Source organism: Lipophrys pholis, assembly GCF_963383615.2.
Source record: "Lipophrys pholis genome assembly, chromosome: 5".
In the NCBI taxonomy this organism is placed as follows: domain Eukaryota; kingdom Metazoa; phylum Chordata; class Actinopteri; order Blenniiformes; family Blenniidae; genus Lipophrys; species Lipophrys pholis.
This window is the reverse complement of record NC_137628.1, coordinates 3,713,201-3,736,659: the sequence shown is the minus strand read 5'-3', so window position 1 is coordinate 3,736,659 and position 23,459 is coordinate 3,713,201. Positions and strand designations below refer to the sequence as shown.

The 23,459-nt window shown below is 45.1% G+C and overlaps 2 protein-coding genes across 2 annotated transcripts in view; one reads left to right on the top strand and one right to left on the bottom strand.

Moving 5' to 3' along the window:
• tsc2 (TSC complex subunit 2) overlaps nucleotides 1-12,460 on the top strand; it is a 33,726-nt gene extending 21,266 nt beyond the window's left edge. Inside the window, 13 exon segments of the mRNA XM_080463718.1 lie at nucleotides 1,078-1,190; nucleotides 3,651-3,893; nucleotides 4,258-4,506; nucleotides 6,530-6,684; nucleotides 7,286-7,911; nucleotides 8,218-8,296; nucleotides 9,284-9,370; nucleotides 9,460-9,646; nucleotides 9,731-9,870; nucleotides 10,109-10,187; nucleotides 10,283-10,374; nucleotides 10,461-10,559; nucleotides 10,661-12,460. Coding sequence (XP_080319844.1) covers nucleotides 1,078-1,190; nucleotides 3,651-3,893; nucleotides 4,258-4,506; nucleotides 6,530-6,684; nucleotides 7,286-7,911; nucleotides 8,218-8,296; nucleotides 9,284-9,370; nucleotides 9,460-9,646; nucleotides 9,731-9,870; nucleotides 10,109-10,187; nucleotides 10,283-10,374; nucleotides 10,461-10,559; nucleotides 10,661-10,828 — 2,317 coding nt within the window. The 3' untranslated portion in view covers nucleotides 10,829-12,460.
• Nucleotides 12,461-13,344: 884 nt separating this feature from the next.
• The window catches only part of pkd1a (polycystic kidney disease 1a), an 81,436-nt gene continuing 71,321 nt past the window's right edge, over nucleotides 13,345-23,459 (bottom strand). The window contains exons 47-56 of the mRNA XM_080463721.1: nucleotides 22,339-22,533; nucleotides 21,499-21,638; nucleotides 20,871-21,001; nucleotides 20,146-20,257; nucleotides 19,908-20,033; nucleotides 18,683-18,854; nucleotides 18,294-18,584; nucleotides 16,938-17,072; nucleotides 15,897-16,223; nucleotides 13,345-15,161 (exon numbers count right to left, since the gene is read on the bottom strand). Coding sequence (XP_080319847.1) covers nucleotides 14,163-15,161; nucleotides 15,897-16,223; nucleotides 16,938-17,072; nucleotides 18,294-18,584; nucleotides 18,683-18,854; nucleotides 19,908-20,033; nucleotides 20,146-20,257; nucleotides 20,871-21,001; nucleotides 21,499-21,638; nucleotides 22,339-22,533 — 2,628 coding nt within the window. The 3' untranslated portion in view covers nucleotides 13,345-14,162. The remainder of the gene's footprint in view (nucleotides 15,162-15,896; nucleotides 16,224-16,937; nucleotides 17,073-18,293; nucleotides 18,585-18,682; nucleotides 18,855-19,907; nucleotides 20,034-20,145; nucleotides 20,258-20,870; nucleotides 21,002-21,498; nucleotides 21,639-22,338; nucleotides 22,534-23,459) is intronic.

The window sequence follows — 23,459 nt, the reverse complement described above, 5'->3', positions numbered from 1 at the left end:
TTAAAAGGGCATTATTGCACGATTATTAATATATTAGTGGAAAAATTGTATCAAAACGGCAATATTATCGTTTATTGCAATAATTTCTGGGACAATTTATCGTCCAGCAAAAGTTGTTATCGTGACAGGCCTAACACTAACCCTGCACCCACCAAGGCTGTTTAAGCGCTTTGAGGACTGATTACGTGGTGGAAAAGCTCTAAATAAGTGAGATCCATTACTATAATGACTAAATTCAGTCGCAGTCAAAAATGAAATGATTCAAGTTTCCGCCTGTTGACATTTAAAGAACTGAGACTTCATGGCTTTTTCAGTTGCAATAGTGCAACATCTAATAACAGTCTTCACTAAATATAGGTTGGATGTCAACTGGTCAGCAGAGGGTGTGATTCTTGATTTTAAAAAGTGTTTCCTTTTCCTAATCAAACATCCAGAAATGAAACATGTTTAGACTCTGATAAACCCCTTTTCAAATCTATCATTTAGTTGTTTTTGGGCTGTGTCGACACTTTGAGTGTGTAAATCAATCTGCATAAAGGATGTTCTGTGTTTAATACTCTTGTGGGATAATATGTGTTTATTTTTTAAGGGACAGAAAACTCGCCAGAAGTTTTACAAAATGTGTGACAGTGATTTTCACTAATTTGTGAGGAAATAACAGACGTATGGACAGAAACTATTGATCTATACTGCTTTTATTTTCCCCACAAACTGCATCATAGTTTGTTTGTCAATTTGTCTTTCGTCTGCGTGTTTGATGTCTTTCTTCTGTTGATTGGTCGCTTTCATTTTTCCACACATAAGCCAGAACTAACAGTACTTGTTTGTTTTAATAGGACCAAACCTGAGAGGTGAGAAGAGTTCTCCTCCTAATACCATAGCTGAAGCAGACTTATGTTAATCTTATTGTTGGCCTCATTTCCAAAGAAAGGAGAGTGGTAGAGTTGGAGAAAAACAAAGCTACGATAATGTAAAAAATATATACTTAAAGACATTTTGACAAATTAAATAAATCGGTGTACAAAGTTGTATTATATGAAGACGGTGAGCTGAACTTGAGGCTCTCTTGCCCTGCAGGTCAGATCCATCACTTCACACCCGGATGACCAAAGAGGCTCCAGCCAAACTGGAGTCTCAGTCCAGCCAGCAGCACAACAGAGCCACACGCATACGAGTTCGCTCCATGTCAGGTAACAAATATTGTGTTTGGCTTTGTGTGCTTCTGCAAATATGATCTTATCATGCAGTTTTATCCTCCTGCAGCCGTGTTTCCTATTTTGTCCTGTGATCTTCTCCAGACAACTGATGATTTGGGGCAGAATTCTGCTTTCATCTCTAGTGAAAATTTAAGATGAAGTGTAATGGAATTGTAATTTTGCGTTGTTGGATCCGTGTTTTCTTCTTCTTCTTTTTTTTTTAATAACTATACTGTATAGTATAGTCCCTAGGTTTATTTTAATTAGGTATTTCTTTTCACTGTGTAGATTTTCCTGCTTTTGTTCTTTTAGTCCTTTTATGTTAAGTTTCTTCTGATTGACTTAGTACCGTAATTTCCGGGCTATAAGCCGCTACTTTTTTCTCACGCTTTGAACCCTGCAGCTGATACAATGACGTGGCTAATTTATGGATTTTTACGGTTTAACGGGCTTCATGCCGCCAGATTTGAGTTCTGCTTGTAGATACACGCTGTTTTAAACGCCTCTGCTTCTCCAAAACTTGCCCTAAAAGTGATAATTCTGATTCTCGTGGTCCGGAACTCCAGCAGCAGGCACCCTACTGGACTCCGTGGCTGAGAAATCTTCCTCAGAATCACAATCGGCAAATAACCGATACAATTCTCTCGGTGATTCTCGCTCTCGCTCTCGCTCTCTCTCTCTCCCTCTCCCCCCCGGGGGGCGTGTGTCAGTGATAAATACTGTGACAAATGAAGTGAGAAATAAATTTAAACTATGAGTCACGGTGTTGTGCAGGCTTCACATGAAGGCTTTACTATACACGTAAAAGCCTCTATGACTTGGCGTTACCTCAGAGGTAATCGTACGCATTTACTGTATTTCTTTTTTCATTTGTTTTAATATTCAAAATGCTTAATTTGTACATCTGTCATGTTGGCTGGTGAAGAAAATTTGCTCACAATGCGGTTAAAACAATCACACAGAAGAAAGAGGATGTATATATATATCAATTATAAATGTATTTTGATGCCAAGGGAGCAGCACCTGCAATTTCATTATATGACTCATATAATGACAAATAAAGCGATCTATCCATCTAAATCACACCACACTGATTGGAAATGTAAAGCTCAGGGCAGCACCAGTTAGGCGATCCGTCCATTAATCAGATCGTTCAACCTGCACCCTGTGGAATCGCTGATATCTGATCGCCTCCTGTTCAATGGGTTTGATTCTCCGTTAGTCAACGCAGTGCACGACTGCTGCTGTGTGCAAGTGCAGTACTGCATGTTAAAGAAAAATCTTTTATTTATTTTTTTCAAAAGTTGATCTCTCTGAAACTGTTCAGATACTCCCAACACAACGAATGTTTGCTGTTTACTGCTGTTTGTTGTTGGTAAACAGGGGCTTGCATTCTCTCTCTCTCGATCCCCAAATGGGAAAACCAATTGGATCACGAACTGGCACATCCATACTGCGTGATATGAGTTAAACGTGCAACATGTGATCATATGATGTTTGTGTGTCTGTCGTATTTCACTTCTTTGGCCCAGTTTTAATCAGGCGTAACTTTACCACATTTGTTTCTCTTTCTTTCATCACTTGTGCACTTGCAGTTTGCTGGCTTTCTTGTTTTTGGTTATTTTTCCTTCGTTTTTGTGCTTTTGATGTCTGGATAGTCACCACCATTTACCACTTGCTTTTTCTTTTAAAAAGAGACATAAAGTGCATAGTGGAAAACCTACAGGTTATAGCAGTTCAGTGAGTCATTTGATTTGATTATGAATCCTGACACTGGTCAATTCGCGATAGATCTTGAAGCTGTAATAAACATATAGGCAAAGATAAAAGTTATTTAGATTAAAGAAACGGTGCAGATCAGCTGCTATGATGCAAAGGTAATCCTCTCAACATTGTCGAAGAGTGTGTGTGTACTCGGTTTGCTTTGAATGTCAACACACCGTGGTCCTATCGGTCTGGCTGAGGACGATTTTTTGTGGTGTTACTATGGCAACACACACACACACACACACACACACACACACACACACACACACACACACACACACACACACACACACACACACACACACACACACACACACACACACACACACACACACACACACACACACACACACACACACACACACAGCGCGGTGTGCAGGATGTTCCAGCACTATGAAAGACAGATTTGCAGGAATTGATGGACATATGAGCAGTTCCCACAGTGAAATTGTTGTCGTTACAACATGGACACTTGTGGCATATAGTCAACTTTTTATTTTCTTTTAAAATTTTGCTGGTGCGGCTTATATTCAGGTGCGCTCAATAGTCTGGAAAATACGGTATTTTAACGTCTAAACATGATAGAAGAGTGTGCTGGTTTTGCGTGGCCTCCCAAGAGGAGCTGTACTTTTAATGAGCTTGATGATTGTTGACGTCCTCCTCTAATTCTCTAACTCCATGTCCCAGGAGGCCACGCTCTGCGTGCCGGTCCCGCTCAGAGTCTCAGTCCTCTGGTGTCGCCCTCCGAGGGCGAGTTAACCGCTCCGCTCTCTCCCTCCACCGGACCTTCCCTGGACAATCTGGGCCCCCCATCTTCCTCCTCTGCCAACCCTTCGGCCCCTCCGCCGCTCAAAAACAACCCCAGCCTGGCAGAGTTTGTCCCCATGCTCACTCAAGGCTGGGCAGAAATCTTCATCCGGAGACCGTCGGGTACGAGCCAAGTGCTGCTGTAACACTAACAAATCTCAATGACTTTATTCTTAAAGATTCAAGTCTGTAATAGAATTTTTGTATCTACATTTTAGCTTTAGACAGCACTAAATCAGGTTATTGACTAAACCACCCTAAAATAGATTTTTCTCCTCCTGGGAATTTGTTGTACTTTGCAATTCTGTGTAAAAATCCATTTGAAAACCCGCCAAACATTTTATAGTGGGTATACTTATCCAGGTGCTATTCTTCAACGAAAAAGACCAAGACCTATAACTTGTGCTAAAAAGCTCGCAGAATAATTGATTGTGCTGTATTTGTTTCTGTTGGTTGTGGTTCCCTGTCTGGGTCTCCGTCACCACAGGAAACACGAGTTGGCTGATGTGTCTGGAGAACCCTCCCAGTCCGTTCTCCTCCGAGCTGGGCAACATGCCGCTGCAGGAGCTCTCCACTGTCCTGATGGCCATGGAGGGAGTGAAGGAGCCGCCGGCTCAGACGGCCAGCGCCCCCGCCAGTACAGCGGCTCCAGCACCGGCGTCTGTGTCGGATACCCTGACCCAAACACACGGCGGCGTCGGTGCAAAGGCCCACCATATTCAGCGATCCAACACCGGTGAGTCTGAGGAAAATCTCTTTGTGCTGATGCCTGTAACTGATAGGGGCAGGTCAGTAGTTTACATTAAAAAGCTTCGGCAGTGTGTTATCCATAAAAGCAGCAGAGCCTGAATAGTGAGCCACACACCAGAGAATCCACATTGACTAATACATTTAATATTCTGCATGAATGCGTCGCTTTGGTCCGCCTGACTGCTCTTCTGTGGTCCCGTTTAATGGACTGAGCTAAATGCCATTCTGCCTGTAAATACATTTGAACCTGAAGGTGATCAATAAACCAGCTTGGATTCACTCAGGTCAGTGATTGTTAAATATCACTACTTTGACAACCTCTTGTTATGAATAATTTATTCATTTTTTTTATCTCCATTGAAGCCTTCTGTCATGTGCTTTTGTTCATTGTCTTCCCTGTTCTGGGCTTTCCTTTCTTCCACTTTATCTTCATTGACCTCGTTAGCTCATCTTTTTTTATGGCCTCTCTATTCCAGCTCATTCTTTTTTCTTTTGTCATGGCCTTTTAAGAATTTTTTTTTTTTTCCTCCTTTCGTCTGATTGGTTTCTTTCCCTGTTTCCTCATTCTCACCACCATGCTGGTTTGTGATTGGCTGCGGGATGTCCTCTGGCATCCCTGCCTCCAGTGTGCGGCTCTCTCTGGTCTCTAGGTCTGGGCAATGCCCCCTCAGGCCCCCCGGCCCCTGGCAGGTTGCACAGGAGCATTTCCTGGGCAGGTACCGTTCCCCACAAAGTGTGACCCCCACATTTCCCTCCTGTCCGAAAACTCCTGGTGCAGTATATTTCTAATCACTTGTACAATATAGCGGTCTGGAAGCACAAACAAAAAGAGTTCAATCATTTTTCATCTCTATTTGTTGGTATTAGCCAATATGTGCGGAGAATACCTCCACAGCAGTTAAAAAGAAAGTTTCCTGCAATGGAGTCGGGTTGCAACGCACTTGATAGAAAAATAGTTATTTGTCACTTAATTTCTATTTACAAGACAGCCATCACAGCTAACTATCAGACTCGTGGTATTTGCTTATTTGCTGTAGGTCGGTGGGAGTGTGTGATAACGCTGGCCAAGTGCACAGATGTGGCTTTACTTATGTCGTACAAACTGTAGAAAATCCGATCACTTTTTTCATGTAGCCTGCCTCACTTTGCACACTCAGAGGATCACAGAAATGTGCGAAGACCTGCTGTTTCATTCTTGAATATTGTGCAAGTGAAGAGATTCGGTGTTTCTGCTCGTTAGTCTTCTTTTAACACGAGAGGGAAGCTTCTTTCTGGGTGATCATAATAATGTGTCTGCACTCGGATCAATCCGTCTCCTAAAAATAAACCAAGATTGACCCCCCCCCCCCCCCCAAAATCATCCTTTCTTAATGTTCCTCTTTTTGAAATATACTCCCAGGTCGACCTTTAACCTCTGCCCCTCTGATGTTGTCAACAGGAAAGCCCAGACCTCATCTAAGTGAAAAAGGCTTCCTTTCTTTACTGGTCCACCAGTAGAGCGATGAAGAAGTTTTCAGGATCAGTAATAAAGTCTTTGTGCTTCTTCCTCCTGGTCTGACGAGAGGAAGTTGTTTGGCAGATGCAGAGCTGGGGGGCCTGGTCTGGGCTGCTGTTGCAGTCGCTGACATGTGTTTGCGCTGCGATAACCAACAAGCCAAACCAAACCGATGCATGTGTGTAGATGAAGCAGTGACTGAGCTGCACTGACCTCGTTGTGTCTCTGATCTCTGTAATCGTAGACTGGAGCCATTGTCGGTGGTAGTGCTGTAAACCTTTCTTGTCCTGTGTGTCTTAATGTGTTGATCTGTGTGGATGTATTTTTTTCTTATATTAAAATATTGTATCTGACTTGTGTGTGTAGAAAGAATGGAGGGGATGTTTTGATGGTAAATGAAACGCTAACACTGTTGATCTCCGTCTGACTCTGTGTGCTGATTGTGTGACTAACAGTCGAAAACAATATGGCGGCGTTACTGCGCTGACCTGATTGCTGCTGTGCTCTGCTGCAGATTCTGTGGTGGTGCTGGAGGAAGGCTCGGGCACCAAGGCACAAACGCCACCTGACTGGCTGGAGAGTGAGGAGTTTGAGCCCCTGACCTCTGACCCAATCTTCATTTCAGCAGACAAGTTCACAAAGGCTCCGCCCCCAGGAACACTCAGCAGGGTGCGTACTCGGTGTCAACCGTAAAACTGGGCAACCCTTGTCTGCCAACAATGTCATCCCACAAATGCAGGTTTTTTAAACTTTAAAAAAATCTCATTGATTCTGAATGAATGATGTTGGTTTGAACTGTGACACTGGAGCTGAGCGGGTTTTTCTATTGCAAACACAATCGCTCTCTTTGTCGCTGTATCTTCAGAAATACTGTTTTGCAACGCATCTCGTATGTGTGGAAGCTCCTGCTCCATGCTCTGTCCTCTCTCGGAGTCGTAGGAAACCAAACGCCCACGTAGAGCGTCTTGGCTCCTTCATTGCATTAGCCGACTAATTCACTTTAAAATGCTAATTATGAAGACAAATGTTTGTTTCCAAATCCAAATTAGAACACGGTTAGTTTTTTCTACAGTCTTACTTCTTTGCAGAAATTCTCTTCATCTCTATTTGTCCTTAAAATGAACTTCTGCCACATTTCACCAGAGATAAATACTCTGTTTTCTTCACAATTGCAGTTTTGTGCTCTTTTCTTTATAAGTTTTAAAGAAGGTAGTCACAGCACTACTAAAAAATAGCCTGTTGTTGATTTTGTCTTCTCTGTGACGTTCAGTCCTCGTCCACCTCCAGTCAAGATGACGAGAAGTCGACTCTGGAGGAAGTGAGCGAGGGAGCGATCCCCATCGATCAGCCCACTCTGGGACCTTCCACCCCGGGCAGCCAGGGGCCTGAACTGCCCTTCCAGACTCACAGTCAGTCGCAGGGTCACGGACTCAACAAGTCCAGCTCCTCTCCGGAGCTGCAGACTTTACCCGAGGCCTTCACCAAGGCCGCGATGGAGTCGGAGGTGGCGCTGGCAGACGTGGCGCTGGCAGACGTGTCACGTCCAAGAGCGCCATCTGATGGCAAGCCACAGACTCACACTCAGCCTCTTATTGAGAAAGACAAAGTGGAGGGAAGCACGGCGGGGGATGTCGGGGGACTCGAGGCTCAGGGTCCAGCCACCGAAGGCCCGAGCGTGGCGCCGTCTCAAGGCGGAGCAGCAGTGATGAGGTTGTCGTTTCCAGCAGCGCCAGCACAGCCCGGACCCATCTCCCCCAGCGGGGGCCACCGGCCCCGGGGCCACACCATCTCGGTGTCAGCCCCTTCCTCCAGGAGGGAGAGGAGGACAGACAGGGACTCCTACCACAGTCGGCCTGGACCCAGCAACACAGAGAAGCTTTCGGGTCTGAGCCCCAGGTACTCCGCCGCCCACACAGGAAACCTCTGCAGCTGCATGAGGCGGTTCCTCTAAACTCCCCCATGGCGAGATCCGCACCGCGGCCTGCCAGCAAAACGTTTAGAATCAAAGCACTGCCGCTTGTTGTTGAGATGGAGATTGTTTAGAGTGACCAAAGTCACACCGTTTCAACTGTAGGCATCACTTGTGTAGTGAGGTTGTTGTCTTTCTCATTTTTATGTGTCAGATTTTGAAAAAAATAGTTGTGTTGAAGTAACTTGTGTTTTAAATGCCACCTCTCTATCTTTTTTTGTTTGTTATTGTAGCTTTGTTTTTCTCCAACTCTACCACTCTCCCTTCTTTGGAAATGAGGCCAACAAGCCGCTGCTGCTGCCCAAAACTCAGGTGAGCTGACCTGGAAACCTGCAGCAGATCAAGTTAGAAAACCGAGCATCCATCTTTTAAACCAGCTCAATAGGAGTTAAAGTCGTGATGTAGTCCCACGACGCCGAGGGCAGGTTGCTGGTTCCTCACAGGACTAACGGAAAGACAGACGACACACAGAAAGAGATGGAACTACTCACCAATGGAGGAATTAGAGTCGGAATTAGTCTTTTTTTTTTTCCTATTATTATTCTTTTTTTTAACTTCAGTGATGCTGGGTGCTCACAAACATCCAAATGGCCTGAGATCATTTATCTGGTCAGCTCTGGATTTTTAATTGTTTGTTTTTGCCATATAAAAGTCCAATTTCACTGCAGACAAAGCCTCTCGCATCCTCCGTCTCCCGAAGGAGTCGCACTGATTGAAAAGTTGGTAGATTCAAGTAAACATGCAGCTCCTGGCTTCCAGATAGTGAAACTTCATCAGTAGAGACAGAAACACTAAGAGGAAGATTATCCTCTGCTGTGATACTAATAAATGGACATCCTGATCTGATGAATTAAAAACGGCCAGGTCGACGTGCCGAGGAGAGAGAGTGGATTTATTAGACGAACAATGTTGGAGATGGAGGGTGGAAAAGAATAACAGTGAAAGATAATAGAGCAGTCAGACAGCAAATAACTGATCATATTGATCCAAATCCATCCAGCTTTTAAATGAAATGAAATCTAACTTTATTTATATAGCACCACATACACGTCATTTCTAGGTACTTGTAACCGAGAGAAACCCAACAAATCCACAAATCTAATTTATCAAACCTCCACACGGTACTGTCGGCCCGTCCTAAATAAAAGACGTGCAGTTTAGACTTTGTATCCTGCTGTGGTTAAGAAAACGGTGGTTTGATCTTCTTCCAACTCCCAGTTTTCTCCATGATCTGTTATCTAGCATCCAAACTCTCCTTCCACTTCAGCAACAAGGTTTAGATTTTGTAATCTGCTGCAGGTGATTGACCGCGCCGTGAAGGTTCTGGACCAGATGCCTCCTTATGACACCCACAAGATCGGCGTGGTGTTTGTGGGCGCCGGTCAGGTGAGCGCTCGCTCCCTGCGACGGATCATCACGTCAGGTGACTCGCCAACGCTCTGGCTTCACGCCCCGACCCTCTCCGCTCTGCTCAGGTTAACAATGAGGTCGCCATCCTGTCCAACGAGTACGGCTCCAACCGCTACGCCTCCTTCCTGACGGGACTCGGCAAATTAATCCATCTGAAGGACTGCGACCCCGACCAGATCTTCCTGGGGGGGCTCGACCAGTACGGCGACGACGGGGAGTTCACCTACTGTTGGCACGACGACATCATGCAGGGTTAGTGTGCGTCAGCCGAGCGGAAACGCGCCGAGTTGTGGTTGTTCTGGTCGCTCTTCACCCTTAATGAAATTGTCTCTGCAGCTATTTTCCACATCGCCACACTGATGCCCAACAGGGAGAGCGACAAGGGCTGCTGCAACAAGAAGCGACACATCGGCAACGATTTTGTGATGGTGGTGTACAATGACTCTGGAGAGGAGTACAATTTAGGCACTATAAAGGTACACACACACACACACACACACACACACACACACACACACAGTTCCTGCTATGTGTGCTTCTTTCTCTGTACTATCCTGCTGTACCACTGCAAATTTCTCCACATGCGAGATAAATAAAGGGATATCTTATATCTTATCTTACACACACACACACACACACACACACACACACACAAAAATGTGCAGGTTTCACTGTGTCATTTAATGCACCATCTTTTCTTTTCGACTCCTTTAGGGTCAATTTAACTTTGTAGAAGTCATTATTAAACCTCTGGATTATGAATGTAACCTCGTTACCCTCCAGTGCCGCAAAGGTGAGCTCCTCACCGTCTTTTTTTTTTTTTAAATCGCCCAGCTCAGTGTCGTCAGTTTTCAATTCCTCTTCACTTCCTCTCTCTCGCTGTTTCAGACCTTGAGGGCTTAGTCGACACGACAGTGGCGAAGATAGTTTCAGACCGCAACCTCCCGCTGTTAGTGAGGCAAATGGCTCTGCATGCCAATGTAAGTTTGGCTTTTTGTTGTCGTTTGTCTCACGTATTCTCAGCTGCACGTACAAGAACATGCCTCACCTCTCCGTCTCTCCTCAGATGGCTTCTTTGGTGCATCAGTACAGAGCAAACCCCTCCGATGCTTACGCCTCCAAGTGGCTGGCGAGACTCCGACACATTAAAAGGATCAGGACCAGAGTAAGAAAACGTTTAACCCAGCCTGTCTTATCGTCAATCGTTTACTGACTCTTCAGAGTGAATTCTAAACTTGATCACGCCTCCTGTCCTCTTGGTCTCAGGCTCAAGAAGACATTCAGTCCCGTTCGACTCCGGGCATCTCGCTGACTCAAGGCCACGCGCAGCAGAACAAGTCGTTTCAGCAGAGCACTCCAGCACCGAACCCCGAAACCTCCGGGCAGAGAAAAAGACTGGTGTCCACTGTGGATGACTTCACAGACTTTGTTTGATTACACTTCTCGGCCTGGCTGACACCCTCGCATACATGCACACACACACACACACACACCACGGCTGTGTTCGTGTGAAAATACATGTATGTAATAAAAAGCTGATGAAAAAAAAAAAAGAAAAAAAGGTTTGAAGTGCGAGGTTGGGGTTTTTATTACATGAATTAAATAGTGATTTCTCAGAAATCTATTAGTTGACTGTAAGAATCTGGCTGGAGAGACGAAGTGACGGTGAATTATCCCACAGACCCACAGCTCTGCTGGGTATTGTTGAGTTTCGGCTCTTTCAGTTGTCTGTCCAGATTTGAGCTCAGCCTCGGGATGTTGTTTTCCGCCACTGCAGGAAGATTGTTTTCAGTGAAAACACTCTAAAACCTCATTGAAGATTTTCGCATTACGTTTTTTTTTTTAATTGGCAAAACAATCTTTTCAAATCAATCGTCTGATGACTTGAGAATTTAACACCCATCTTGAATAACACTTTGTCTCGCAGAGTCTGGACGGGACATAAGACCAAGCAAAACAAGACAATTACACACTTTAATGTTCACACGCCGAGCAATTTGTAGTTGTCGATTAACCCCTAACACACATTTTTGGTCCGATGGAGGAAACTGAAGCTTTGAATCAAAGTGGATTTAGTAGCTGTGATCCGAGCACACCGTCCCGTGTCGACCTCGATTCTTCAGAAAGATGAATCGACAGATGAGTTAATGTCTGAAGCGGCTTTCTGTTGCCACTTTTCACTCCTTCTGGCTTTGACAATAAACCATTTCGTCATGCAGTGTTCAGCTGTCAAACCCTTTATTTGACTTTGTCAAGTGCAAAAGCAGGAGAAGTGCTACAACTGCAAAATGCAAATGAATACAAAAAGCCTTGATGCACGTTTTCAAACCTGAAACGCTGCTGCAACACAAAACAACAGAAGACTGGGACACGGCACGCAGCAGGAGTGGAAGGGGAGCGGACAGAGGTTTCAGACTTGCTTGGAAATGTCTGAGATTAAATAGATGGAAGAGTTTCGGCTGTACTGCTGCTGTAATGTAAGAAGAAAAAGTTTGGAGTTTGCAACACCAGTGCTTGACCGATCCACGTGTCGCCGCAGCATCAACAACACTGATTATGGAAGCAAAATATATACATCATAAAGCACCAAAATATACAGAAATGTACACAAACAGAATAAAATGAGTGTGTTTCATCTCAAACTTCTGAAGAAATAGAGAGGGAAATAAAAAGAGGGTGTATGATGTGCTCTGTAGTAGTGGCTTCATGTGAACAAACAGTCGACGGACGAGAACGGACCTCACGCGCCACTCACGATCAATTTTTCATATTTAACAACAAAACAAGAAGCCAACATGATGCAAATGGTGGAGAAAAGGAAGGAAAAAGCAGGGCGAGTGAATAATGTGTCATTTATCTCCTGGTTTTTTTTAAACATTATGCACCCAGTTTTGGTTTTCCTGGACTTCTCTCCAGGTTTGAAGGAAAGGGTGGGTTCCCTGAGATCTGCCCGCCGGACACAGAAGTGCGCATGTTGGTCAAATCAAGACAAAAAAAAAAAACATTACAAAGAGCAGACAAAAGTACAATCAGCTGCTAGCTACTGCTTCAATACTGTGAGAATAATTACTAGGAGGTTTTTAACGATACAAACGGGACACGAGTTAAATACGATGTTGGATATCAGCTCCATTTAAAAAAAATAAAAAAATAAAGTGCAAGTACAAAATGATGGAAGGAATTACTTGGCATGGTAAAACGCACGATGCATAAATGATACAAAAGCTTTGGCAACGTTTATGATCACGATACAGTATGAGTGAAGCTTTTCTTTAAAGGTCTGGATACCAAGCTTATAGTTACTTTACGCCACACCTCATCAAAACCAAAAAAAAACAACAATCTACATCGGAACAAAAGTGCTTGTGAACGCCTCCTTTTTCAAACAACAACAAGGAAAAAAAAATCTAAACATCAGGAGACACTCGGACGTCTTTATAGCTTTATAATGGGAGAACTAAATATTCAGTACTGTGTGAGTGGAGGGAAACTCCTTCCTGGTTTCTTTACCTCCGAGCTTCTTTCTGCTCTTGGATCTCAAACTACTTCAATCTTTGTCTCCTCATCTCACCACCGTGTCCGAGTGGCTGCTACGATCCCATTTGATAGAAAATACCGTGGAAAAACTAGTGAGGAAGGCATCCGAAGGAATTCCCTTATCCTGAAGAACCGAACCCACAAACAAGGCAGTGGTGACGGGTTACAAACCCACACGCTCCTCACTGGAAGATCCCACCCGAGCCAAGTCACACAGACCTGTGGCTCCAGGAATTTCATCAAATCCTTCAGCCACAGAAAGTCTGGAGTCGCTTCTTTGACATGTTTCTAACCTCCCTGCAGAGTTCCTGTGGAAAACCTGTGCAAGCGCACCGAGAAGAAATGCGCAAGTTCAAGAGATTCCAGATTACTCAACTCGCTTCTTTGGTCAAGAGAAAAACTTTTTTTTTTTTCATTTGGAGCATTTCTTCATAACTGCCTGAAACTTTCTACACAGTACTGTAGAATATATGTGTGTATGGGTAGATTTACAACACATTAGAATTTGTTGACGTGACTTTCAGTGTACTATGTGGCTATCCATTGATGTGTGTGTGCGTCCCGGCATGTGCGTATAATCTCTGAGCACCTGCATGCAAATTTAGGTTAAAAAAACCCACGACTAAGACTGCGAGTACCCACGGTGACTAAAATATAAAATAAAACGACACATAGACAATAACGGACAACGTAACTGAGAAATCAACAGTTTTTCATCCTCGCCGTTCACTACAAGAGGAATTGCATAATCTGCTTTCAGTTCCTCGAGGCCTCTGGTGAGCACGCGTCTGTGCTCCTGTCAAAAACCCCGTGTGACCTCCAGGGTCACAAAAAGGTCCGTTTGGGTTCAGGAGGGTAAACTAAAGAACCATTTCTTGGTTTTACTTACCCCCCCCCCCAAACCAGCTCAGTTACGAGGTGGCGACCAGCACCTCCTTTATGTGAGAACTGAGTTGGTATTTGGACGGTTCACAACTTATAAACCTGCAAAGTCTCTTTCTTTTTTTTTGTTTCCCTCTTTTCACCAGAAAATCTGATGCTTCCGTTTCTTTCTTGTACTTGCTTCAGTCCTCCTGTCTTTCTTTCGGGTTGAGAGAGGAGCCTCAGGGGACAAAACCAGCTGCCCCCATCCTCCACCTCCTCTCATCCTCAACCCAGCTTCTTGTTTCCACCTTCCTTCTCTCCTCCGTTCACCCGTTTGTCCATCCCTCCCCAGGCTTTGGGGTCCCTCTTAAGTCGGGTGCACCTTGTTTTTGAGAGGCGGAGGTTTGCGTTTCCTCTTGCGTGTTGGGATGGTGGTTGTGTGGGCGGGGTGGTTGAAGAGGCTGGAGGAGGAGAGGCTCTCCCTCTCTGTGGGAGGATCCCAGTCCCGGGTGGCGGGCGGAGCGCCGGGGGTGGAAGGGAGGGATGGGGTGGGGGCGCGGGTGTTGGTTTTCGGGGGCAGGTTGTGGGGAGAGAGAGTTTTTGCTGATGGCAGAAGGGAAACGTCGGAGGCAGATTTGTCTGTGACGGGTGCGGGTGGAGGCGCGCTGACCGAAGGTTTGGATGACGACTGGGGGGCGGGCGGATGTACGGAGGCAGAAGCAGGTCGGGGCTTTGAAAACGGCACGGGTGTGGCTACGGGTGTCTTTTTGGGGGTGCTCCCACATTCTTTAGGAAGTTCCCCCTTTTCAGTCTTTTTACTCCTCCTGCCTCCTTTTGGCTTTTCTTTGTTTGCTTTTCGATCTTTTGAGTCTTTGCCCTCGCTCTTCCTCCTCTGTCGTCCCTCACTCGGACCCGCCGGCGCCTCGTCTCCCCGCTCCCTCCCCCTGCGCCTCCGTTTCCTCTGGGCTCGCTCCAGTCTGCACTCCACGTGGTAAACATCCTCCGTGGCCACCGTGACGCGGTCGAGCTGCTGCAGCAGGGCGTCCAGCGTGGGCAGCAGCCTCCTCAGAGAGGCTTCGGTCTCTGCTCGCTCCCTCCAGCTGGTTCCCCCCACCACCACACCCGGGCCCAGGCCCAGCCCCAGCCCCAGCCCGAGTCCCAGGCCGATCCCCGGAGCCTCCGTCAGGCTGCAGGGGCTGGAGGACGCCGGCCGCCACGAGGCTTCGGAGCCGGCGTCAATGCTGTCCGGGGTGGGCGGGGCGTCCGGGCTGTCCAGCGGCGGCAGGCAGAGCGACTTGCAGTCACTGGTGGAGGACGAACGGGACGGCGGCAACTCCATGCCTTCAAATCGCACTTTGTGACGAAACTAAAAATAAAAAAAGATGAAACAAAGAAGATTGTTTGAGGAAAAACTGTACAGATACAGACACTTCTTCATTATATTCCACTCTAGGAAGTGAACCCACATTTCATTGTGTCTTTTTTAAAAGATGAATTTAGGCTTCCAGGTTGGAGGCCGTTCTATGTGAGATTTGCATGTTTCCCCCGGTCGAATGTGACAGGGGAAGTACTCCGTCTCCGGGGAAGAGCTCAAGCTCCTTTTTTACCCCAAGTTGGATAAAGTGGTTTAACCGTGGAGGCAAAGAGTCCATTTGTAAACAGGACTGTTTTTGTTTTTGCTCTATTTGATAATGTTTCCACGAATTATTGCTCCAATTTAAATCGAGTTGTTTTTATTATTTGTATTATTTTTCTAGCATTTAAATCATTCATGATAATATTGTTTGTTATTTACGACCATCATTTGATTCACTTTTTTTATTTCAATCATGTTTCAAGTCCTGATTTCTTCCTGGAAAAGGGAGTTTGGTTTGGTTGTTTGGGTTTTTTTCTTCTGCTTTATTTAAATGTTAAGTGCCATGAGATGGTCATATTGTATTTGGCACTACATAAACAAAGAAAATATAATGGACTATAAATAGACATTTTTTCTTTTCAACTGCAGCACTATCTTTCTTTTTTACTGTATTTCAGTGTAATTTTTTTTATAAACATGTGGCAGAATGTTGGAAGATTCTTGAATATGACGGAGGAAGTCTACCTCCTTGGCTCTGCTGAGTCCCATCCACATCTTGAGTCGCCTGAGGAACAGCTCCACCATCTCGTAGTCCTGCAGATCCACAGCCGGGCGGTACAGCTCGGCACGGGCGCGCCGATAGTTCCTCAGCAGCACGGACGTCACCACCCACAGCAGCACCAGCCGCAAGACGGCAAAGCTCACGTGGAACACCAGCGAGGAGACGGTGCTGGATGGGCCGGTGAACGTCCAAGCAGGGCGCCATGACAACAGGCCCCGCCCACCGGCCCCCAACAGAGACAGACAGGTGGAGGCGACGGTGCCGTAGCCCTCCAGGGTGGAGTGGAAGAGCTGGGGAGGTTGTAAAAGTGACCGGTAATGCAACAAGACTGAAACAACATGTGGAACAATAAATCTTCACGGGATTGGTCCGGAGATTCAATTAAAGCAGCAGAAACGGGAATAAAACTAAATTTCCTTTTGCTGCTTTTCTTAAAAAACTAGAAGCTATTTTCTATGAAAGTCTGAGACTTTTTCTATCAAACTGTGTGGAAATCTTCATATAATTACAGTAGAAAAACAAATTCCTGCCGTGCTTCAGGCAAGATGACAGACAAACACACTAACAAAATCTAAAGACGTATTCAATGAACAACATTTTAACAAAACATAGATGTGAGGTGAGGCTAAATCGCCTGTAGGTGTGAGTGTGAGTGGTTGTCGGTCTCTCTTTGTGTGTTTGCACTTTGCCCCTTAACTAATGACGATATGCCGACAACGAATGTGATTGTGTGCCTGCAGTTCGTCTTTCAACATGTTTGGCTGTGCAGTCGATACAGACAAGATGCTGCCATGTCACGGAGACAAGGCTGCAGGTCAATGTCTGCTAAAGCAGGAGAAATACTCTGGAGAAAGAACACTATGACGACGATGGACGGACACATGAGTAAACATACATGGACATTGTGCGTTAGTGCACACATCCACGTTACGTGTGTGTGTGTGTGTGTGTGTGTGTGTGTGTGTGTGTGTGTGTGTGTGGGAGAGGCTAACATAAAGACTGACCAGGTGTCCTGTGTGTGAGTAAGCCAGCACCAACACCAGTAACGCCACGGCGACTCCCAGCAGCTCCCACACGGACCGCCGCAGCGCTCGGCCAAACACAGCCCACTCCCGCAAAAAACGCAGCTGGTGGGACGCCTGCAGGTCCAGAGAGGGAAGGTCAGCGGGTCAGAACAAACACATTCTATTGAAGAACATGCCGCGTTTCACAACTCGGCCGATATTGTGACCGTGGTGACGAATCCAGTCTGAACTCACGGCACAGACGCTGTTGTCAAAGAATCAAAATGCAACATAAACCTTCTCAAGATTTTGAGGTTTAGTGAGGAAAGAAGACTTGCACGACAAACATATTTCCATTAGACATTTCCACTCCATTCAGATAAAATCACTGCACTTCCTCAATATGGAGTCATTTTTGCACACCTCCACCTCCAAGGCTGAACGGAAAATGAATCCACCACAAAGTAACGTCATTGTTTACAAGACACAGGACCAATGAAGTGCGATCTACTGAAATAGAAACATATGAGCTGAAAACGGGTCAGGAATATCTAGAAAAGTAGAAGGAAACTGCTCCTGGTGTACTTTCAAATACTGCTACAGGTTTTAGAGGATGAAATAGCCGTTTAACACAAAACCATTAATGTCAATATACTTGCACTGTTCCCAAACAGAAGTAATAAATACAGTAAAAAGAAATTGTGTTTGGATATTAAAGTTACTGTTCTCAAACTGGAATAAACCACATTGTGCACATAAATTTATCATTTTTATTTGTTTCCAATATATTTAGCACAAATTCAGTTAAAAAAATGTTTGTTTTCACACAATCAGCTAAATATTAGGGGCCAATGCATGCTGGGAACTCACCCTCCTGACTCCCGGATTTCTCCATTACCATGTGTTATATTGATTTTCATGAAAATATTAAAAAAATCTAACCTAATTTATTTCATATTTAAATACATTAATGCCTCCTGGTTTTTCCTGTTGTCATCAAATAATTACCTACTATTGAAGACAGACCTTTAAAATCCATATATTACATTTTTGGATGATTATTTATCAGATGGACACTGAATCTTTATTAAATGATACCAAACAAGACATGTCCTGTGGAGTATTTGCAGTATTGAGGCAATATATGTCATGACATAACAGAGTCAGAGGCTTCAAGCCAGAGGAAACATTGTGTAAGAAGATCATACTTGTTAAATCTGTGGTTTGTCTTTATTAGACCTCTTGTTTTCTCTTCACTGCATCAGTGAACGATGTCATTATTGATAAGACTTGCAGCCCGACACAATAAATGTGAGGATGTTGACAAGGAGCTTTGATTCCACTGTTTGTGTTTACCTTGAGCACGAGTATGAACAACAACATGGCCGACATGACGGTGTACGTCTGACTCTGCCTGGCCAGCGGGAAGAAGTCTGTGAAGGCGTCCTGCGGGTGTTTCAGGTACGACGCCCACGTCTGCCTGGCCATGATGTAGTGACTCAGGTGCAGCCCGCACACCGAGGCGGCCAGAGACAATTTACAGATCCCCAGGAGTCTCCAGGTGGACAGCAGGTACCTGTAACCCTCCCGGAAGAAGCCCAGGATCCCCCGCACCAGAAAATACAGCACCAGGGCGAGGAGGACGATCTGGAATACACAGGAGTTTCATTCAAGGGAAAGATTCAGTCGTGGATCAGGGGTCAATGGTTTTATCGAGCGTGTATTATCGATCTGCCAGGGGTTACCATAAGAAGCAGCTGCAGGTCCGGGCCTGTGATGGGCCACAGAGTGATGACAATGAGGTCGAGGCTGGACTGAGCACGCTCAGAAACTGGGAACTCAAACGAGAAGGAGAAGACAGCCAGGAGGTCTGTGTTGACGTTGTAGAGCGAGAACTCCACAAACACAGCACGAGTCCTGCAAACACAGGAAAAAAGTTAAGAAAAGAGGAGAAACAGACTGAGGAGATCAGGAGTCGCCATGTTTCACACCCTGAAATCCAACATTAGTGGATCACAGTTGCCTCCTAAGGAGGTCACTTCCATCTCAGGAGAAGAATCTACTGTTCAACATTCCATACAAAGAGTTCCTTTACTGCAAATTAGAACTTAATTACTTGTTATTTTTAATAGTTTCCCCATAATAAGGCACTGAAATGTTTTTATGATAAAATGTAGTTTAACCCACCGTGGCAGAGTTCCTGGGAAGTACTAATTGATTACAGTTACTAGTTACTCTCTTGAGAATCTAGTGAAGTCACTTCATTTAGGCCCTGTTTACACGACAACGTTTCACGTGACAACACCTAATCCGCTAAAAAAAAGGAGTGTGTTTACACTGCAGCAGCGTACACAGAGACAATGATATAGTTAGTATGGCGGGCCACCGGAGGGCGCTGTTGCTTGATTTTGTAATGAAACTACACAGATATGTGCAGAGAACAATACACTATAAATGTGAAGAAAATGGAGAAAACTCAACATCTGCATGGACTGATGACACATCGGATGCTATCAGGGGTGAGTCTCAACTATTAAACTACTGATCTGGACGATAAAACTAGAATATGGACCGCGAGTCATACCACTACGCGGCCGCCATGTTTGTTTACAGCTGGATGAGCAGGAGGGAGGGGGTGAGATATGCATGCGCAGTAACAGGCTCTGTAGCCTCCATCAGTCTCTGCAGGAGGGATTTGCGCCGTGAAAGAATCTTTCCACCTTGGGAGCCGGATTAGAAACTTTGCGGATACAGTGCATCCGCAAACTGGTGCCGTGTAAACGGAAGATTTGCGGATACACTTGAATTCGTTGTCGTGTAAACGGGGCCTTAGTGGACGTAACTTGAAAAAGCATTATGTTTGATCGTCACCGCTAATCTGCCTTGACCTCTGTATTAGTACCTCCCAAAGTACAAAACTTTGGGAGACTCAAAACTTTTCGGGTGTTAGTTTGGTTCCACAGGAGGTACCTGTAGTCCAGCCAGTGGAGCTGCTGCAGCCGCTGTACGGACCGACAGGCTTCCTCCAGGCTTCTGTTCAGCTGGTGAACCACTTCCCTGTTGTCATACGCCCCCACCTGACCCACACGCCAAACCCTACAAAAACACGTGGGAGGATGAACGGGGAGAAACAGAAAACCAGATGATCACAACGTACTGAATCTGAACAGAGGTGCTTTTCTTGAAGTCACATTTTCAATGTTCTCACCGATCTGCGCTGCTCGAGTCAGAATCCCTCATGTCCTCCATGTTGTTAGTCGGCGAGGAAGAGTCAGTTTCCCGCATAACTGACCCGCCTTCCCCCCTCAAGCCGCCGGCAACTGAAAGAAAAGGGAACAGTTTTACGGCTGCTGTGACCACATGATTCTTTTTCACGTATATTATGTCCTGCAAAATCTTTGTGCTGCGACATTCATCAAAACGCTGTCACACCTGAACACATCACATTTAGACTTTACTGCTTTAATGAGGCATATTGAAAATGCAACATAAAATACAGAATACAGTGAGGACATCTAGGAAAGTGTAATGGAGCTGATTCAGCTGCAGTAAAAGAGACATAAAGAAAGTGTATCTACAATAAAACGGTGGCTCCATCTCCATGACTATGAAAAATGTGACAACTGGGAGTATTCAGACAATTCTAATAATCTGATTTGCACTTCAGAAAAGTACATAATTCAGTCTGTTGTCTACATGCTACACAGCAAGACTCAATTACTGGCTGTGCTGCACACGCATGCAGAGACAGAGAGAACTTTAGGTGTGTCATTATGATTCTTTACGCTCGGAAAAAACTCTGATTACACTTGAATAATCTGCTGAACTGAGGAATGGGATACTGATCAATACATGTAAATGTGCTCTAAAACCTGAAGCTTTGGTCAGCAGGTGAGATCACGACTAAAATTAATGACAGCGAGCTCCTCTCACCCCGTTTGTCTCGGATCTGTCGGAGCCTCAGCGTGCCGAGGAACACGCTTCCCGTGTCTCTCAAGAGAACAGACTCATCCAGTAGCCGTGGCAACAGCGACCCATTCAACCACATCAGGACATCGCCGCGGCTTCAAGACAAAATGATATTTTTGGTCTCACACACACAGAAAACCACCCAACAACAAACGCACAAAAGTTGCCCACACAAAGTGCTCGTCTGTACACACCGAGACAATGCAGTGCAAGAAAAGCGGACATGCTTCATTGTCTTCAATCCTGACCTCAGCAAAGTGAGATGAAGATAAAACAACACATTTGCACGATGTTCGAAGACAGAAATACAAAAGTAGAGCTGGACGGCAAGTTCACGAAACATTCTTTTTCTTTTGTCAAGACAGGATTCTCCGTTATTCAGCAACATGATTCAGCCTTGAAATACAAGAGCAGTTATTGTATGAAACAAAGACGAAAACACAATGAAACCGAGGGGTGTGTGTGTGTGTGTGTGTGTGTGTGTGTGTGTGTGTGTGTGTGTGTGTGTGTGTGTGTGTGTGTGTGTGTGTGTGTGTGTGTGTGTGTGTGTGTGTGTGTGTGTGTGTGTGTGTGTGTGTGTGTGTGTGTATACCTGGTGATGTTTTGGTACTCGGGGGTGTGCAGGGCTCGTTGCAGCTGTGTGCGCAGTCTCAGGCTGTGTGTGTCTTTGGCCGAGTCGGAGTAGTTTAGAAGCAAAACGATCAACAGGAAGAACATGTAAACCAGGAAATTCTGAAATGGAAAATCAAAACAATCAGATTGACAAGAAAAGGCAATTTAACGCTTCATCAACTGACTCATGACACCACAGCAGGTTATCTAAGGATATTTTCAGTACTTCCCAATAAGTGTAAAACCTCCCTGTTCCATTTGCACCTGTTGACATGTTGAAAAGCATCACACTGAGCAGAAATCACACGATTTCACTATTTTTGTATTGAAAAGTCTCTTGTATATTTTTGATTGATTTCCCTAAAAGATTGGCGACATGCTTTTGAACAAGCTGTCAGGCTATGTAATGGATCATTTGAAAAACAAATGTGCCCTCAATAGGACTTGGTAAAAGCACTGAACATTTGTTGAAGAATCGCTTGTCATGGTTTAATTATGATATTTCTTGAATTTTTCAGATGAACTGACTGAAAAATAGACGAAAAAGATGCTTTGTGTGACGGCGCTTTTCTCAGAATGATTATTTAATGAATTAACATCATGGTGCATTGTGAGCTGGGTGACAGTGCTCAGACTGTCACCCCCGCAACCCGGAAACGGATAAGCGGAAGAAAATGAATGAATGAATTAACACCATCTTTTATGTGACTGTCGTCAGTGTAATCTGAAAGCCATTCTAATGTCTGGGACACAGTGAGGGTGAACTGCAACGACCAGCCATAAGATTATGACCACTGTTTTGGACTGGACCAGCACGTACCTTCAGCATGGTGTGCAGCATGTGGACTTTGCGGGCTTGATGTCGGGCCTGAGACAGAGCGAAGCCCTGAGGGGGCCTCACTCTGTGCACGCGTTGAACCACTCTCTCCACCCGGGGGAACTCCACCAGCACGTCCTGGTCCTCCGGACGCAGCCGGCGCACACACAGCGCATAGTAAACTCCTTCACACACCACCTGTGTGACAGAGGGCGGATAACATGTGCGGGTCAGATTGATAGAGATACATTTTTACTTACTGCAAACTCATGTTGAAGTTCTTGCACACTCCTCAGACACAATCACACTTAAAAAACTAGTTAGTTAAAACTAATGCGTGAAATAATGTGCGCGAGTCCGGGAAAGTCAGAGAAATTTGTGAGTGAGAAGATATTCAGTATTGAGCTACGAACTTATCTCAATATCAGAATTTTGGACTCATCTCTAATGTTTCAATGGTGCAAAACTGGCAAACCTGTATCACCTTTTTGAGACTGGGCCAAAAGCCAAGGTGTTAATTTCGGGGACTAATCAAAAAAAATAAGCATCTCTGGGAAGAAATCAAAGTGAAGCTATGCATAGAAAAGAAGGCTCCCACACCCGGAATTGAACTGGCGCTGAAACAGCAATAAGAGCATTGAAAATGTTTTAATGCTCATGCACAGGTCTACGTATGTACAGTTACCTCCTGTCCGTGTATTTATCCACAAGCAAATAGGAAGAAGTGAAGATACTGTATTGATCCCCTTGGGGAAGTAATCTATCTGTATTTAACCCATCCTCGTCAGAGTTAACCCCAACAACACAAGCGAGGAGCAGCGGGCTGCCACAGTGAGGCATCATGGGAGCAGCAGGGGGTTAAGGGTCATCCTCAGGGACCAAATGAACAACCAAACACAAGCGCGCTTCTCTAACCTTTAGGTCACGACAGCCTCTGCACATATCTTCAGCGTGATTTTCTTTATTGCTCAGATTTTTTTATTTATTTATCCGACTCCTGGACTTTGCCTGTCGGCTGATCACCACAAAGATATTAAACTGCGTTGGAAAGGTGGTTTGTGAAGTGAACACAGACATTAAAGTACACCCCAAAACAAAGAAAGTAGTGCCAATGTTCAGCAGAG